The following is an 18377-nucleotide window of genomic DNA, read 5'->3' on the forward strand; positions in this document are numbered from 1 at the left end:
TCTGTTCAAGATCCGGAAACGTATCTCTATCAAGCGTTATCTCCCACTTATCTAACGTCGACCTCGGTAATTTACTCTCTAAAAGATGTACGATCATTTCTTGACCGACTGTGACGCCTAAAGTAAGCAACGACGCGACGTGTTGTGATGATGGCTAAAAATGTTAATTTCGAAACTGTATTTTTATTTGATCTTTATGTATTAAAAATGAAATAATTTGTGCATGTTTATTGTAATTTGATTATTAAAATTTGAGACACTGTATATATACAAAAAATTTAATAATTGCTAAAGTCAATAGATAAGTACCTATTCAAGTAAATGTGTTGATAACGTAATGTCCTTGAAATTTATACTACTGAACTTTACGTCTACAAAAATTATTTCAAGTGCCTGTTTATACGCAGACTAAGTAAAATATTACTGGAAGACAGTATAAAGCAAAAGTTATACTCGATATACAAAATTAAGAAGATTTCTATAAATTGAATAAAAATAATTAATAATCAGTGTAAGTATTGAATTATCAAAAGCTTTAAATTTTTTTACGTGAATATTTTATATCGTTATATTTATATATCTATACATATATATATATATATATATATATATATATGTATATATCTTATATTATTACACATCGTGTGTGTGTGTGTGTGTGTGTGTGTGTGTGTTAAAGACAGAAAAAAAGCAAAAGAAAAGAAGAAACATGAAAGACGCAAGTAAACATAGCTAAAAAAAGTACGTTATTTTTGATGAGCAAAGATATATCGGTTCTCAAGTTTCCGCAAAAGGTGAATGCACCACTGGGGGGATTTCTCCGTTCTCCTCCCAGAATAGTATCTCTTTTGCTTCCGTAGATGGAAATAAATCTTCCCCACCCGATAAAATTTCCATGCCCGCGTACGTGTATGCAAATCGCATAATTTTCCACAAAAGCAAGATTGTTTACCTACTCAACGATAATGACAGATCATTGAGCACGGATTCTTTTTGTCATTTACGTCATCGCGAAAAGAGCGAGAGAGAAAGGGAGATACCACCAACGGAGGGACGTGCATTAACTTCCAACGAATCTTATCGTTGAGCAAAGAGATGGACTGCGATCGTATTCAAGCAATGCTTATCACAATATCTCGGACTGCTTATAAGTAGTCAAGCAGTGACATTTCTCAGGACAACCGTATTACGCGCGGAAGCTTTGTTACTCCCGGTTCGTTTCAGATACTTGAGATACATCGAGTTTGCGCACTATGTCACCCTACGATTTCAACGAAGTTAAAATCATCGACGATGCGGCGGATAATATGGACGTTATTAAGACTATAATCAACAGAAAAAATCAGGAAGATGGTTTCTACATTGTAGATATTGGTGATATTATTAACAAACACCGCGAATGGATTACAAAAATTCCGAGGGTTGCCCCGCACTACGGTATGTTAACTTTAAGGATCTCCTCTCGATAATCGATTGCTTAATTTGTCACTAAAAAAATTCAGGGATTTTTCATTTTCTTCTAAACTGATTTCAGCGGTTAAATGCAATCCCGATCCGAATGTAATCAAGATATTGGCAGCCTTAAATACTGGTTTCGACTGCGCGTCCGAGGTAAATTAATGCGCCTTTTATCGCGATCATAGTCTTCTATATTTTAAACATTAAAACTTCTACATTACTCGTTCAGTCATGAAATTTTCAAGTTAATATTTTAAAATATAATTTGATTGTTATACTTTTCGCATCAAACGATTTTTCTTTAAATTAAATAAAAAAATTTTTATGATTTTATACATGATATCTTATTCTTCTTAATATTTCTTCGTAATATCTTACGCTTCTTAAATTGCTTTTCAATAATGGAGCAGAATAATATGTTTAATTTTAACACGTATGCATGTGATATGTCGCAATAGCAAGAAATCAGACAAGTGATGCAGTACGGCGTGCAACCTGATCGGATCATATTCGCAAATCCGTATAAAAGCCCGTCTCACATCAAGTATGCCAAGAAAATGAACGTCGACCAAATAACCGCCGACAGTGAATTGGAACTTTTGAAGATAAAGGATCTTTATCCGGAGGCCAAGTGAGTGTGCAAAATAATCGCTACTATTATTACTTGCCATTGTGGTTACAAACAGCATTCTGTTTCTTTTTTTTTTAATCCTTTTTATCTTTCGATCGTCGTACAATAATTTCCCGTAATGGTCTAACAGGATAGTGGTACGCATTCGATGCGACGCGAAGAACTCGGATTGCGATCTCGGACTGAAATTCGGCTGCGAACCGGACGAGAATGCTGTACGATTGATACAATTTACGATGAACCTCGGTCTCACCCTGCACGGCTTCAGTTTTCACGTCGGTAGCCCGTGCAGAGAGCTGAACGCGTACAGTAGAGGCATCGGCATATGCAAACGATTGATCACAATCGCCCAATCGATGGGCTGCAAGGATGTGCAGCTGATCGACATCGGCGGCGGCTTTCCCGGTGAAAGAGGAACAGATATTGACAAGGTACATGCTTTACCAGTCACGTCTTACGCACGTTCTCTTTTCTCATCTCACACCGCGACAGCCAAAATAATCTTTCGATTTCATTTTTCAATTCTGTCAGCTTGCCAATATTGTCAACGATGCAATTCAAGATCTTGATCCCAGCATAAGAATCATCAGCGAACCCGGAAGATACTACGTTGAATCGGCATTTACCCTAACCGCGTTCTTACACTCCAAAAAAATCGTTCATAAAAATGGCAAACTTATGAGAATGTATTACACGAATGTCGGAACGTTCAACTCGTTTCTGGATGAAATGTTAGGTCTCAAGGCTAGAGTTCCGCAAACTCTCTTTGAGGTACGTACACACGTAATCACAAATATTACGACCCGTTGAACATCACTGAATATTATATACGAAAAATTTCTTTTTGTCGATGGAAAAAATAATTTATTAATAATTTGTATAGCCGGCGAGCGATAAGAAATTTCTTTCGACTTTGTGGGGACCGACTTGCGATTCGTACGATCTAATTGTTAAAGATGTATTACTGCCAGAACTTCACATCGGCGATTGGCTAGTTTGGAAGGACATTGGTTCTTACACTTTAAGCCTGTGCACGGCATTCAATGGATTTCCGATCCCAAAAGTCACACCGTTTATTAGAAAAAGTCAATGGTTAGCAATTCACTAATACCTTTCTTTTGTATACGCATGTATCGTCTTATTTACATTTTACATTTTTTAATACAGAGATTACTAACAAGATATTTCTAAGTTCTCGTAAATTATTCTAAACATATCTTGAATTAATATCACGACTTAATTTAATTTAATTTTATAACTTAAAAAAATACTAATAATTTCAGGAAAAATCTACTAATGGAGATCAAACTGATGCAAAGATCCATGGAATGAGCCAAGCCAATGGAAAGGGAGCATTACATTGAAAACCGCTGACACAAATTAAATTAATAATTAAAATTAAGATAACATGAGTTTTTGTCTCGATTAAATTTTATTTACTTTCTTAATATTTATCTAATCGCTCTCATTATTTAGATATAAATATACTGATAATTGCGAATGGTGATTAACTTTTGATTAACACTTTTGATTAACACTTTGACTGTCATGTGTATCCAATTGGATACACACCTATGTGGGTTCAGGTGCCGATCTATCAATTTTAGTATTAATTTAATTCACACATTTTCTACTTACTACTTGTACATGAACCGAGAAAACTACGTATTGATTTTATATGACATAGTGTGGATAAATTGATATATTTGATGTAAGTATTAATATATGGATAGACTAATATATTTTAAAGGTCCAAGCCAAAGATTTTAATTAAAAAATATACTTTACTATTATAGAAAATGTATTTTAATGTTTAAAAAAATTTACTTAAAATTATATTATATAAAAAATAACGGTGTGACATATAAGAATCGATTACAGAAATTTGTGCGACAGTCAAAACGTTAACAGTAATGAGTAATACTGCATATGTTTAATTATTCTTTATAATTTTATATTTATGATATGCAAGATTATTGTCTTTTTATATATATATAATTATATACGTGATGTAATGATATAATGTTAATTATTTTTAAGTTTTAAATTATTTTTGAGATATTAGAAAAAGCATATAAAACGTTTGATAAAAAAATATGAGAAATAAATAAAAATGTTATTTATTTCTCATATTTTGCTTTAATTAATAATATAAGCACAATGTAATAATCTAATATTTTATTATAATACAAGCACATTTAAATAAAAGAAGACCGTCGATTATAATCGGCGGGAATAGTGGGGCCTCTATAGGTTGATTCGTTTATGTTAAATTTTGAATTCTTAAATGAAAAATATATTGTTTGTGTAAGAAAATTTTAAATTTTAAAATTTCTATCGTAATTATATTTGTTATAAAATATAATACAATATAACAAAAATATGATAATATAAATTCAATATAAACTCATCAACTTCTAGAGGCCCTCCACCACCCCCGCCAAATATAATCAGCGGTCCTCTTTTTAAATATGTTTATATTACATTATTTAATACAATGTAAGCATAGTGCTAATATTATATTACATTATAAATAATATAATATAATTAAAAATATTATTACATAATATGATACAATATATGACAAAATCGTAAAATATATTATATCAAATTGTTTATACATATCAACTTTAATTTTTTAAGCTAATCCGTTTTTTGATTGAATAGTTACGATAAAAAACTCAAAATTTAGAATTTTCCTTTACAAACAATATATTTTTAATTTAAGAATTCAAAATTTAACATAAACGAATCTACTTGTAAAGGCCCTCCACCACCCCCGCCGATTACAATCGACGGTCTTCTTTTTTTTAATTTAAATGTGCTGGTATTATATTATAATATAATAAAAGCACAATGTTAATATCATATTATATAGAATGTAATATAATATAACAAAAATACGATAATACTTCAATATAAACTCATCAACTTCTAGAGGCCCTCCACCATCCCCGCCAATTATAATCAGCGATCCTCTTTCAAATATGTTTATATATTACATTATTATACATTATATTACATTATTATATTACATTATATACATTATATTACATCATTATACGTTATTTAATACAATATAAGCATAGTGTAATATTATATTACATTATAAATAATATAATATAATTAAAAATATTAATACATAATATGATACAATATATGACAAAATCGTAAAACATATTATATTAAATTGTTTATACATATCAACTTTAAGTTTTTAAGCTAATCCATTTTTTGATTGAATAGTTACGATAAAAAACTCAAAATTTAGAATTTTCCTATACAAACAATATATTTTCAATTAAAAAATTCAAAATTTAACATAAATGGATCAACTGATAAAGGCCCTCCACCACCCCCGCCGATTATAATCGACGGTCTTCTTTTATTTAATTATGCGTGTATTATATTATAATATAATATATAAGCACAATGCTAATATTATATTATATTATATGAAATATTATACAATACAATATAACAATAATACATAATATGACACAACACACAAAATATGAAAAAAATTATAAAATATATTACATTAAATTGTTTACACATTTAAACTTTAATTTTTTTAGGCTGTTTCGTTTTGATTGAATGTAATTATGATAGAAATCTTGAAATTTGGATTTTTCTTGTACAAACTATATATTTTTAATTTGAGAATTCAGATAAAATTCAATATAAACTCATCAACCACTAGAGGCCCTCCACCACCCTCGCCGATTATAATCAGCGGTCCTCTTTTTAAATATATTTATATTATTTAATACAATGTAAGCACAGTGCTGATATTATATTACATTATAAATAATATGATACATTTAGAAATATTAATACATAATATGATACAATATATGACATCGTAAAATATATTATATTAAATTGTTAATACATATCAACTTTAATTTTTTAGGCTGTTCCGTTTTTTGATTGAATAGTTGTTATAATTAGAAAACTTAAAATTTAGAATTTTTTAATACAAATTATATACTTTCAATATAAAAATTTAAATAAAGTTTAATAAAAACGAATCAACCTATAAAGACCCTCCACCTCCCCCGCCGATTTTCATCGACGGTCCCCTTTTTTTGTAAGTATCACTGATCTATATATAAATTAGTGACATTTACTGCACGACATTGATATGTGTCTTGATCTGTATACAGATCTGTAGTATACAGATCAGTATTTTATCAGTATCACGTATCAATGTTAAGTTTGTATACAGGTTAATCCGTTTTAGCCAGAATAAATTTTATAAATAAGAATAATAAAAGAAAATAAGAAAATAAAAATTTGAAATAAAATAAAACGACATGGTTATCACTGATATGTGATACTGGCATCACTGATCTAATCGAAATTTTATTTTCTTTTTTACTTTCTTGCTTCATTATTATTTATATAATTAATTCGCGTTAAAATACAATTTATTAATCTTATTTCTTTAACCCTAACCTTTTAAATAATTTAATATTATACTGCAATATAATTGTAAAATATATGTTGTTTACAATGTAATATAATACAGAATCATAAAACGCTGTTCAAAATATAATAAAAATAATATTAGTAACACGTAATAATTAAAAAAATTTTTATAATACAGAATTTTACGAAAGCGTCGAAAATGCATATGATAACAAATATTATTAAACCTATGCTAATATATATGTGTGTATATTGATAAAGCGAATAAAATAAAATATTGATAATAATTAAAATCATATTTATTTTTAATTGCCAATTTGCGATTATACAAAACTCATTACATTTCATATAACGCATTTGCGAATAAAAAATTGTTAATTTTATATGTCTTATAATCCTTCAAATATTGATAAATTCTACAAAATTTTCTATGAAACTATTTTATGAAATGTATACAGGATTTTTTTACAAAAAAATAAGCACACAAAATAAACCAATGATCAAATTAGAAGTTAAACCGCGGTAACAAATTAATACTGATCTAGGCAATGAACAAATTGATTGGAAATACTCGCGATACTACATTCTGAATAATAAAATCTAAACCATGACATCTAAAATGCCAATGGAAATTCTTCATTAATTATTATTGCTTTCTAAAAGAAAAATACGATACTACAATTTATATTTTTCGCGGGAACATGTTTATACTTGATTTCGATAATAATATTACATATAAATTAAGTAAGCTATTAATTAAAATATTAAAACTCTATTGACTAATGGCTGCTATATTCCAAGCTCTATAAATCTTAGAACATAGCGAGAAATGACTGTTTTCATCGGCTTCAAGAATAGATAACTGGTCTAACCACATTAAGGTCTCTTTATCGAGTGATATACTAGTTAGTATCGATTCTAAGAAGAATCTTCATGATGGAGAGCGAACTTAATATTTTTTAATTTTTTATCAAGTTCCACAAGGAAATATTCACAAAAAATTAAGCAATTTGTCAAACACCAGCAGTAGGACAAAATCTAAATCCGATAATAATGATTTTGACAATGTATCAAAGACAGTTATCATATTTTACCTTTAATAGAAAATATTAAAATTCGCGCGCAAAAAATATATAGTCTCCCATTATTAAAAATCATCTCTTTTTTTATTTAAAAAAATGTATGGATAGAATGATTCTTATGAAATAGTGATTACAAAAGAATATATTTAATATATTAATTTAAGTAATAAAATACATTATTATAACTTAGTGTCTGTATGGGTACAAATGTTTCTCGGGTACCAACTGTTCGAGATGAGTCGAACCCAATAATAGTGGGATTTTAAAGAATTATATACATATATTGAAAACTTTAGCCATATAAAATTGAATTCTTTATTTTTCTGAAGCGATTCAAAAATGTTATGCTGTTGACATCCCACTAATATGAGGGATACCCATTCGACTTATCTCGAAATTTTTGTAACCATACATTTCAAATTACATTTATAAGATTCTTAAAACAAAAAGATACAAACTTTTTTCGTAAAAATCAAATTTTGTTAAATAAGATCTTATAATATTTACATGTATTTTATTATAAAAAAGTGTAAATTACTATAACTAAATAAATTGTAATATCCTTGAGAATGGCGGGATGTCCAGTACCTAAAAATAATTTCCTAAAATAAATTAAAAGTTAGAAAATTAAATATATACGTTTGTAATCATATTTTTGTAATCACTGAAAAATAGGAAAAACTATTAGTATAAAACTTAAATGTATTTACTTGATAACTGAAATGTATACAAATAATCATTTTATATCCGTATTCTATAATACTAATTGTAAGTATTACTATCATTAGTACAGTACTAATACCAAAATATTATTATTAATGGGAGAATATTTAACAAAAGAAAAGAGAAATTCTTTTAAAATATTATACTGATTTAATTTCACGACTCGATTTTAAAATGTATAGTTGTCATCATTGACATATTGCCAAAATCATTACTTCCGGAAACTGCTGAAAAAATCCCGGTTTAATTCCAGCCTTATAAGAATTCTTAACTTTCAACGGAGTACTATACTATATATTTTACAAATGGATTTCACGAATATTGACAAGAAATAACTCTCAATAACAAAGAAAATTATTCTGATTTCCCATCGATACGAACCACGTATTCACTGACACCTATCTGACGCAAAAAACAGTAATGAGGCCTTCGTTTGTTGAGACAAATAATCACACTTAAGAACGAGAAAAAAACGATGTACAATTGCTTTTATTAAATATTTAAATATCCTTAACTATTTCTAAATATAATTTAGAAATATTCTAAGTATAATTTCGGATTATTTTCAAATATAATTTAAAAATATTTGTTAAGAAATATTTAACATGCCGAAGAAATCATGGAAATGTTTAAAAGAAAACGAGAAATGATTAGTCTGCAGATTCTTACGGCTATAATCAAGATGACAAAAAACTATAAATCTTGTAATAATTTTATAAATATATAAATGTACTCGCAATTCTGTAGTATTAAAAATGTGTTCAAGCAAGAATAAGTTAATATTTGATCAATAAAAGCATAAGAGACTTCACTGTCTTATTTAATAAATTTGACTTATTTGAATCTTAATAAAATATATCTCATTAAAAATTATTAAATACTTAAACAATTAATAAAATTGTTAAGTCTAAACATAAAAACTTAAATAAAAAATTACTCGAATTACTGATGACTTCTTGGTACTCAAAATAAAAATTTGGAAACTAAGAACTTTAAAATTTATTAAAACTTTAAATATTTATCGAAAGCATTAATTTAATAAACTTGTTATCATATGCGTTTTGTCAATTTCACGTTTATATTATAAGCTATATAATTAGGCTATATAATTAAGCTATATAATTGAAAATTTTTGTTAATAAATTTCGCTCGTTATTGTAATACAATAATTAATAAGATTAAACGAGTAAATTGCAATTAAAAAAGTCCTAAAAAATAAGAATGAAACTAGTCTTGTTTTATGTTTGAGAATTAATTAAAAATAATTTTTGTTACCTATTAAATTGCTCGTCTTTGGCCGTTTAATCTTATCAAATATGCTATAATTTAGTTTACTATGACCAGATAAATGTTACTAATATCGAATAAATATGTACATGGATATGTATATGTATCCGATAAATATCTCAAAATATTCCAAATATTTCGTTGGTAACCACCGTATAAAAGTAACGATATTTATCTGGACATAGTATTACATAAATTTTATATTACATATTTAATTTTACACAAATTTACTGACAAATACAATTAAATTACATCAATATATTACATAATTTATAAGAGTATACAATTTTACAAAAAAATAATTTGGGGGCTAAGAGTTAAATAAAATTTAAAAATAAATTTATACTTTTTATTCAATTTTTTGTAAAATTGAAATTTTTAATTTTATTTAATTTTTTAAATATCTTTTTGGATTATCAATTACGAAATTGTGATATCCGTGTATTCGTAATTTCCTATTTATAATATAATATTATGTAGTTTAGTTGTACTTAGTATAGTTTTAAAAGAAAAATTAAATTTTGCGATGTTAAATGTCATTAATTTGCAGCGCTTTAATTTTTAAAATATTAAGTTATATTTAGTCTCTGAACTCCTACTTATCCGTATTTTTTGTTTATTCTGTCTTTGTTATATATTCGTGCTTACATATACGTATGTCTATTTCTATTTACATATTATGTATTATCTATTATGTAATTTAATTGTAGCCAATTTTAAAAATGAAATTTAATTTCGCGGCGTTAAATGTTATTTAAAATATTAAGTTACATTTAGTTTTCCCCAAACATTAAATAATCCTTTCTGCATGTATTTCTTATCTATTTTTCTATCTTCCCGTATTTTTATTTATTTATGCCTATCTATTTGCATATTCCTACCTACTCCTATTTACTTATTGTATAAATGTGCAGTAAAACACGAATACGTAAATACCTAATATGTGTTTCAGATGTTAAGAGGCATATCGCGATTATAAAAAATATGGGAAATAATTTGAAAAAAAAAATATATATATATATATATAAATTCGCAATTTAATTTAAGAGCAAATTACTCTTCCGATTAATAACTCCATCCTCCGAACATAATATTATATAATAGTACATAATTTCTATAACATAAGTATATTATATACTAATATATATGTCCTATATTTGGTGTTGGTCCAACGGGATTAGGAAAAATATGAAATAAACAATAATATAAAAACTCGCGATTTAATTTATGAGCAAGTTACCCTCCCGATTAATAACCCATTTCCCCTCAATCATAATAATGTAGTATATAAATTCTATGGCATAACGTAAGTACCTAATATATGCCATATTATATACTTATAATATGGCATATTATATACTACCAAGTATCTACTTGATACTATATGGTAATGAAAAAAATTTTATATTAATCGCTTTCTAGTCAAAATTATGTAATTATGTCTTGATTATATCAATTTGAATATTTTAGAGCAATAATCTGTGAAACTTGAATATATTATGTATTATATTCATAATAAGATTGTAGATAATTGCACTTTTCTCACACCCCTGCATCTCATTAAAAAAGGTTTCACTTACCAACCTGAAGCGCAACGGGCGGAGTTATCTGCCACGAAGCTACGATGATACTGTAACACATAAACATAACATTCAAATTAAAACACCGCTCAAAATAATTAATCTTTAAAAGATAATTCTTTCGCACATCGAATTTTTATTCATTTTTTAATAAAATACTTACATATAATATAATTATTGTATTTTTCGAAAAACTCTTTATAAAAACAATCCTTTATAAAATTTTATATTTTCTTTCTAACTATTAACTTATTAAAATAAAAAATAAATGAGAAAGAATTATTAATTTCATAGGTAAAAAATTATACTCACCCCAAAGTTGCTCCACCGGAGCCCGATGCCTCTCTTAGGCCCCCTCCTCCTCTCAGAATTGAATTATCAGGTCTCCTGTTCCTCCCGCACAGGACACTCGCGAAAAACACACGCGGATAATATGCAACAATCGCGCGTAGACTAATTATTAATAAAAGTTTACGACACTCCCGAACCAAACGCGCGACGCGGTTTGTACTTTTAATTAAGTCGTCGACGAGTACGTTAACTTCCTCGTTGTTTTGATATATGTAAGGAATATCTGAAAGAAGATATAATTAAGGTATTATTAAATAGATCAGAGATTAATAAGAAGAAGATGTAAAAGTGATTACCATGCAAAATACTATAAGAGTTATGCTCAAATAAAAGTAAAATTTTATGTTAATTTCGTTTTGAACCGATCAGTAGAGATTTGATCAAGTCTCGTGAATTGTCAGGAATTGATTGGATTCAAATTAAAACAGCGCACAAAATAATAAATATGTGAAAAGCAATTTTTCAATGCACTGAACTTTTAATTAATCTTTATTAATATAATTATTTATTTTTACAAAAGATTGAAGAAAAAAATAAACTTATATTTGTAGAAGTTCTGTTTCCAATTATTTTGTAATTTATCATTTATTATTTATTCAGATTTTTAAATTCAGATAAGCCGATCCAAATGCATAAGAAAGAACTATTAATTTTTTGCAGATAAAAAATGATACTTACATCAAAATTACTCTGCCGGAGCCCGATGCCTCTCCTAGGCCTCCTCCTCCTCTCAGAACATTTGTGGTTGTCAGGTGGTTTCCTCCTGATTAAAATTAAAACAGAGCTCAAAATAATCAATATGTCAAAGAACATTTTTAAACGCATTGAATTTTCAATTAGTTTTTGTTAATATAATTATTTATTTAAAAAAAAATTAAAAAAGAATAAACTTATATTCGTAGATAATTTTTCTATCTCCAATTATTTCGTAATTTATCGTATTCGAATCTTTTAGATTTAGATAAAACGATCCGAATACATAAGAAAGAATTATTAATTTTGCAGATAAAAAATAATACTTACACCAAGGTTACTCTGCCGGAGCCCGATGCCTCTCCTAGGCCTCCTCCTCCTCTCAGAACGTTTGTTGTTGTCAGGCCTCCTGATCAAAATTGAAATAGCATTCAAAATAATCCACATTTTAGAAGATAATTCTTACGCGCATCAAACTTTTCCTCTTTCAATTAAATATTTTTCAAATAATTATAAATTTTCCAAAAAAGAATTCCATAAGAATAAAATTGTATAAAATTTTAAATTACTTCCTTTCTCTAATTATTATTTTCAAATAGTTGAAATAAAACGATCCAAATAAACAGAAATCAATATTACGCAAACTAAAAATAATACTCACTGCTATATTGTTACTCCAGCGTCGAAGCCTCATTCTTTTCTTCTCAGAATGGGAGTTTTACCGTTGCTTTGACTTTTCCTCAGTGATTCCTTATCACTGTATATGTTACATCGTGTTTTGGAAGACTCGTTAACGATACTTTGCAGTCGGACATAGGTCGGCGGAAGGAGTAATTTTTTTCAATTAACAGTCTACGGAAAGTTGACGGCTGCGCCCAGACTGTTTAACGCGTTTTTTCTGCAACTAGTACATTTTAGCGTCCCAAAGTACACGGGAACCTTTCCCTAAAATTGAAACAAAAAAACAGATATTGTCGACGGTAACGATGAAGCAGTCCGACGACTGTCTCTTCGAGTATTTGCACGCCGAGCTGGTCAATTACGTTTTGAGCAGGATGTCCAACGCTGTGGCAGAAATCGTCTGTGCAAATGATAAATTTTTCCCCGCCGTTTGGGCGTGACAAGTCCTGTTATTTACTACGTAAGAATTCTCCGAATTGTCGTTTCCAACAGAAAGGCGAGGAAGAATATACATAAATAACAAATAAGTTATACACATATTATAATATATAAATATATAATGTAAAAAAATAACAAAAAAATAACAAAATCTAGAAATGTAAATAACCTAAAAATAAATATAAATTAGTAGAGAATTAAAAATAATAATATTATTAATATTATTATTTTTACAAGCTAAACATTTTATATTTTAATGGTTTGAAAGTAGGTAAGAAGAAACGCGTTCACAATCTGACATTGACAGAATGTGCTACTGGTATAATAATATACAATACTTAAATTTATTTATTAATAATTAGCGGATTGCAGTTAGCTGAGCTCATTATGTAATTTAAGCAACTATGATCAAAAGATAATATAAATTATTCGTTCAGTTTAATTACTAATGTATTTTCAATTCTTTTAAAAGAAATGATCAATAAAAAGACAAGTAAAGTTTTTGATATAAACCAATAATAAAAAAATAATTTACAAATCACACTCGATCAAGGCGAATAAATTGATAGCAGATAATTCTAATGTACAATAGTAATTTGTACATCACGACTTTGGTTCAGTACGGTTGATATTATGACAAAAATAGTATAATAATTTATGCAATAAAGCCACATTGGACATCAAAAAATCTGTTGCAGGAAGGAACGAATCCCGAATCTTCCGGAGTGCCCCCGGATAAAAATAAATTTCGGCAGCAGAATCAATGACAGTCGCCGTTTCCAATTTATCATTACATAATTCAAGTAATTATGCAACAAGACAGATTAAATAATTCCCATTTATAAATAAAAAAATATTTATTAAAAAGAATAAAATTTCAAAGAATTTTTTTATAACTGTAAAAATCATTTGGCCGTCGTCGCCAACTCATGCCGAAAACATTATTCCCGCAGGATTCGAGTTTGTTAGGGGAAAACCCAGGATTAATTCTGGATCTGCAACAAGCACTCTCAACTCTCAATGAGACGATAAATCATGATAAACATTGATACAAGATCACCACGATAGGGTATTTTGTAGTATCTTATACCTAATACAAAGAATTTAATAACGAAATGTCTCCGCCAAGATAGAAAATGCATAAAAAACACATAAATGACATAATTTATTTTAAATATTGCGCAATATGACCAAGCTACATGTAAAATAAATATTTAACACGTCACAAGTTAGTTAGAAAATAAATTTTATCAAAAACAAAATAATCAATTGTTGGTATTAAATTGCCAGAATAAAAATTAATACGTGATTGCTAATTCCTCAAAACAACAAAAAAATTAAAAATAAAAATTTAAATTAATTTCAGTAGTTACTAAATATTTAGAAAATTTGGTATGACTTTATCGTTTTCGTCTTGTCGTTTCATCATGTCCTCTGTAATGTTTTAAAGAAAAATATTACTCTATACTAATTTTTTCTCTCTCATCATCGTTCTCTCTCGTTGTTAAGAGCTTCATCCTAATTCCTCTTGTACAAGATGCACAGATTACTCGTTCGCAGCGAAGTCTCCTATCGCATTCATCATTTCTTTCCGGTAAAATCTCAACAATTTCTAGATACAATCTCGAATCACTGCTGCAGCTTCTCCATGGCACGTGCAAAAGACATTAGCGTATCGACGATATAACGCAATGTCAATTACAGGTCGCAGGGAAGAAGCTGAAACAGAAATATGACATGATTAACGAAAAATTACAATTTTCAGTAAGAGAAATTTGAGAAATCTGAAACGAAAGGAATGCTACGAGAAGGAGCAATGTGTGTTTGAAGAAGAAATGTGTGAAAGAGAATCAAGTGGAGCCCGTCAAAAAATATATTGTGCGACATGATGTTATTATATTATTAATGTCCATTTTTATTGATTTTTACAAACGGTAGAGAGAGAGAGTGTAACGATAGAGATCTGATAGAGATTAAAAAATCATTATCGATGCATAATGAAATAAGTAGTAAGTTTGATGAGCTAGCGATAAAATTATAATCAAATTTTCATATTAATATTGATAATTTAAGACCATAAATTGATGGCCAATATTTGTGACTTATAATTGCATACGTGTGAATTTTATTGCATAATGCTATCTTGGTTTCATCATTACTGATGTTATTATTATTACACATACTCTAATTTTTTTCTCAGTAATAAGCCTCGTTAAATGTCGAGAGATTTACTGCAGAAAGGAATGAATACCGAATCTTCCGGATTGCCCCCCGGATAACAATCATTTTGGCAAGGAATTAACGACTGTCACCGTTTTTCATTTGACATTGCGTAATGTAAGTATTACGCAAGATCAAATCGATATATTAGTAATAGGATTAATGGGAAAACATTTGAAAAACGAATAACATCTTTTCCCATAATTTATTTTTTCATTATTAATTTCGCGACTCGACTTTGAAAAATATATGGTGGTCGTCGCCAACTGATGCCAAAATCATTGCTACCGGGAATCCGTGATTACGAGAAAACCCAGGATTAATTCTGTGTCTGCAGCAGACACTCAAATTTCAACGAGACGGTTAAAAAAATATATTTATGACCTATGTATTATTGTATACCTACAAGTGAATTCTATTTCGGAATGCCATTTTGATTCCATTATTATTAATATTATTATTAAATGTAGTGTAATTATGTTTTTCGGTAAAAAGCCTCGTTGAATGTCAAGAGATCTACTGCAGGAAGGAATAAATCCCGAATCTTCTGGATTGCCCCCGGATAACAATCATTTTGGCAAGGAATTAACGACTGTCACCGTTTTTCATTTGACATTGCGTAATGTAAGTATTACACAACAAGATCAAATCGATATATTAGTAATAGCATTAATGGGAAAACATTTTAAAAACGAATAAGATCTTTTCCCATAATTTATTTTTTCATTATTAATTTCGCGACTCGACTTTGAAAAATATATAGTGGTCGTCGCCAACTGATGCCAAAATCATTGCTACCGGGAATCCCTGATTACGAGGAAACTCGGGATTAATTCTGGATTTGCAGCAGGCACTCTCAAATTTTAACGGGACGATTAAAAAATTTTGATATAACGATTTTTATGGTACCTCACCGTACGAACATATTTCTTAATATTTGATTCTAATACTGAGTGTAACAACAATGAAATTTATTCCTCTATATTTATTTTTATTTATTCCTCTATTATTTTATTTATTTATTTGTTATTTATACCTTTTCGTCATGGCACATGCTTCCAAAAGCACAGAAACCATCAACGCTTAAATATATTATCAACTATTGTCTTTAAACCGCATGTATATTTATAAATACGTATGTTAATTAAAATATTAAAACGCGTGTCCTCTTATCTTTACTTGAATGGTATAATATTGAAATAGAAATATGAATAAACCTGTTTAGAGTGCGTTCCACTTGAATTTCGTAATGCTGAGAGCGTTATATACAGTATTTAATAAATAACTGGGATAGAATGATTCTAAAATCGCGAAATGCCAAGTGAAACGCAACATAAATGGCTCGGGTATCTCGGGAAGGCCAACTCCCGTACTCATCAATGTGAGTCCCTGAGAAAGCAAGTGACAAATTTTAAAACTTGTTTATCATTAAATTAGGTGAGTAACATATAAAATATTTTATATTAAAATTAGATTATTAATATTGATAGATGTTTGTAATATCACGGTCGATTATGAAACATTACGATCTGTTAGCAAGAACGTATTTATAATATCAGAAAAAGATATAAAGATAATTAATAGAACAAATTTAATTTAATTTAATTTATCAAAGATACGCGTGTCATCTTTTTAATCTTCGAGACCAAGAATTATATCAAGGAAATAAAATTATGTCATTAAAGAATAAAAATAATTTTACGTTAATCGCGTTCTAAATCAAAATTGTCGCGATAATATATCTCATTCACGAATACTCGAATTTGAATAGGATAATAGAGAAATATTAAACAAAAATTTTTAAATTAATTAGTGTAAATCACGACCTGAATCGCGAAACCGTTATTTAACTCTCACCTCAGATATTTTAAGATATTCAATATAAATGACGTGATATGATCCAAAGAGAATAATTTTTATATATAATTAATATCGTAATCAATGTAATAAATTTATTAAGCTGTCGCACATGTGAGAGACAGTTTTCTTAATAGATTTTCATATTTATATAAAAAGTAAATATATAATTATTCTATTCTAAAATATTATTGTTATTACATTTAATATGATATAACAGAAATATATATAACTTCGGATTTTATTAAGTATTTTGATATAATTAATATAAAACTTTGAGATGGTACTATATAAAAAATTTTTCAATTCCGCGGTCAAATTTTTACTGGATCTCACGTCATTTTATTTTGTTTTATTTATAAATATAAATTTAAGCTACTAAATGGATAGACTATAAAAAACTAAGATTGGAAAATCGTGTGTTATATATACAAGTTAGTATTCTTTCTCACAAAAAAATAAAAATGAATATTTTAAATTTGATAATAAAATATCCATTGCAAAATTTTGATTATCATCAACATAATAAACTCTATTCTCTCGTAGGAACAATACATAAATCAATAAATGATATTTTACAATTAATTATTGACTAGTCTGATCTAGTCTATCCATATAAGGGCAACGGATCTGTGAAAATTTAAATTGCAGTATTATTATATAAATATAGTAAATCTAATACAAGTTTCAAAGATTCGTTACCCTATTTATAAAAAAATTTTTTTCACTTACCGACCTGAAGCGCAACAGGCGGAGTTAGTCAGCCACGAAGCTACGATGATACTATAACACACAAATAAAAGATTCAAATTAAAACATTGCTCATAATAGTCATAATAATCAATGTCTCAAAAGATAATTCTTATGCATATTGAATTAATTTAATTTAATTTGTCTTTAATTAAATATTATATTTACTAATATGTATAATTATCTATCTCC

General features: G+C 27.9%; 1 protein-coding gene and 1 long non-coding RNA gene across 3 annotated transcripts in view; both read left to right on the top strand.

Moving 5' to 3' along the window:
• Positions 1-272: 272 nt before the first annotated feature.
• LOC105453714 (ornithine decarboxylase 2-like) lies at positions 273-3821 on the top strand. 2 transcript variants are annotated; one of them, XM_011695893.1, is made up of 8 exons: positions 273-511; positions 1225-1437; positions 1535-1611; positions 1917-2089; positions 2220-2520; positions 2621-2860; positions 2973-3181; positions 3373-3821. In XM_011695893.1, exons 2-8 carry the CDS (start codon positions 1254-1256, stop codon positions 3419-3421), a joined length of 1233 nt encoding a protein of 410 aa, XP_011694195.1. In that variant the 5' UTR covers positions 273-511; positions 1225-1253; the 3' UTR covers positions 3422-3821. The 2 variants fall into 2 exon arrangements, with proteins under 2 accessions (XP_011694195.1, XP_011694193.1); XM_011695891.1 differs by lacking the exon at positions 273-511 and having other exon boundaries at positions 1120-1437.
• A 9415-nt stretch (positions 3822-13236) lies between these two features.
• The window catches only part of LOC105453715, a 6048-nt gene continuing 907 nt past the window's right edge, over positions 13237-18377 (top strand). The window contains exons 1-4 of the long non-coding RNA XR_974909.1: positions 13237-13447; positions 14057-14161; positions 14312-14427; positions 14868-14952. This is a non-coding gene — a long non-coding RNA (uncharacterized LOC105453715). The remainder of the gene's footprint in view (positions 13448-14056; positions 14162-14311; positions 14428-14867; positions 14953-18377) is intronic.

The sequence above is a fragment of the Wasmannia auropunctata genome, unplaced genomic scaffold, assembly GCF_000956235.1.
Source record: "Wasmannia auropunctata unplaced genomic scaffold, wasmannia.A_1.0 LD335996.1, whole genome shotgun sequence".
NCBI lineage: Eukaryota > Metazoa > Arthropoda > Insecta > Hymenoptera > Formicidae > Wasmannia > Wasmannia auropunctata.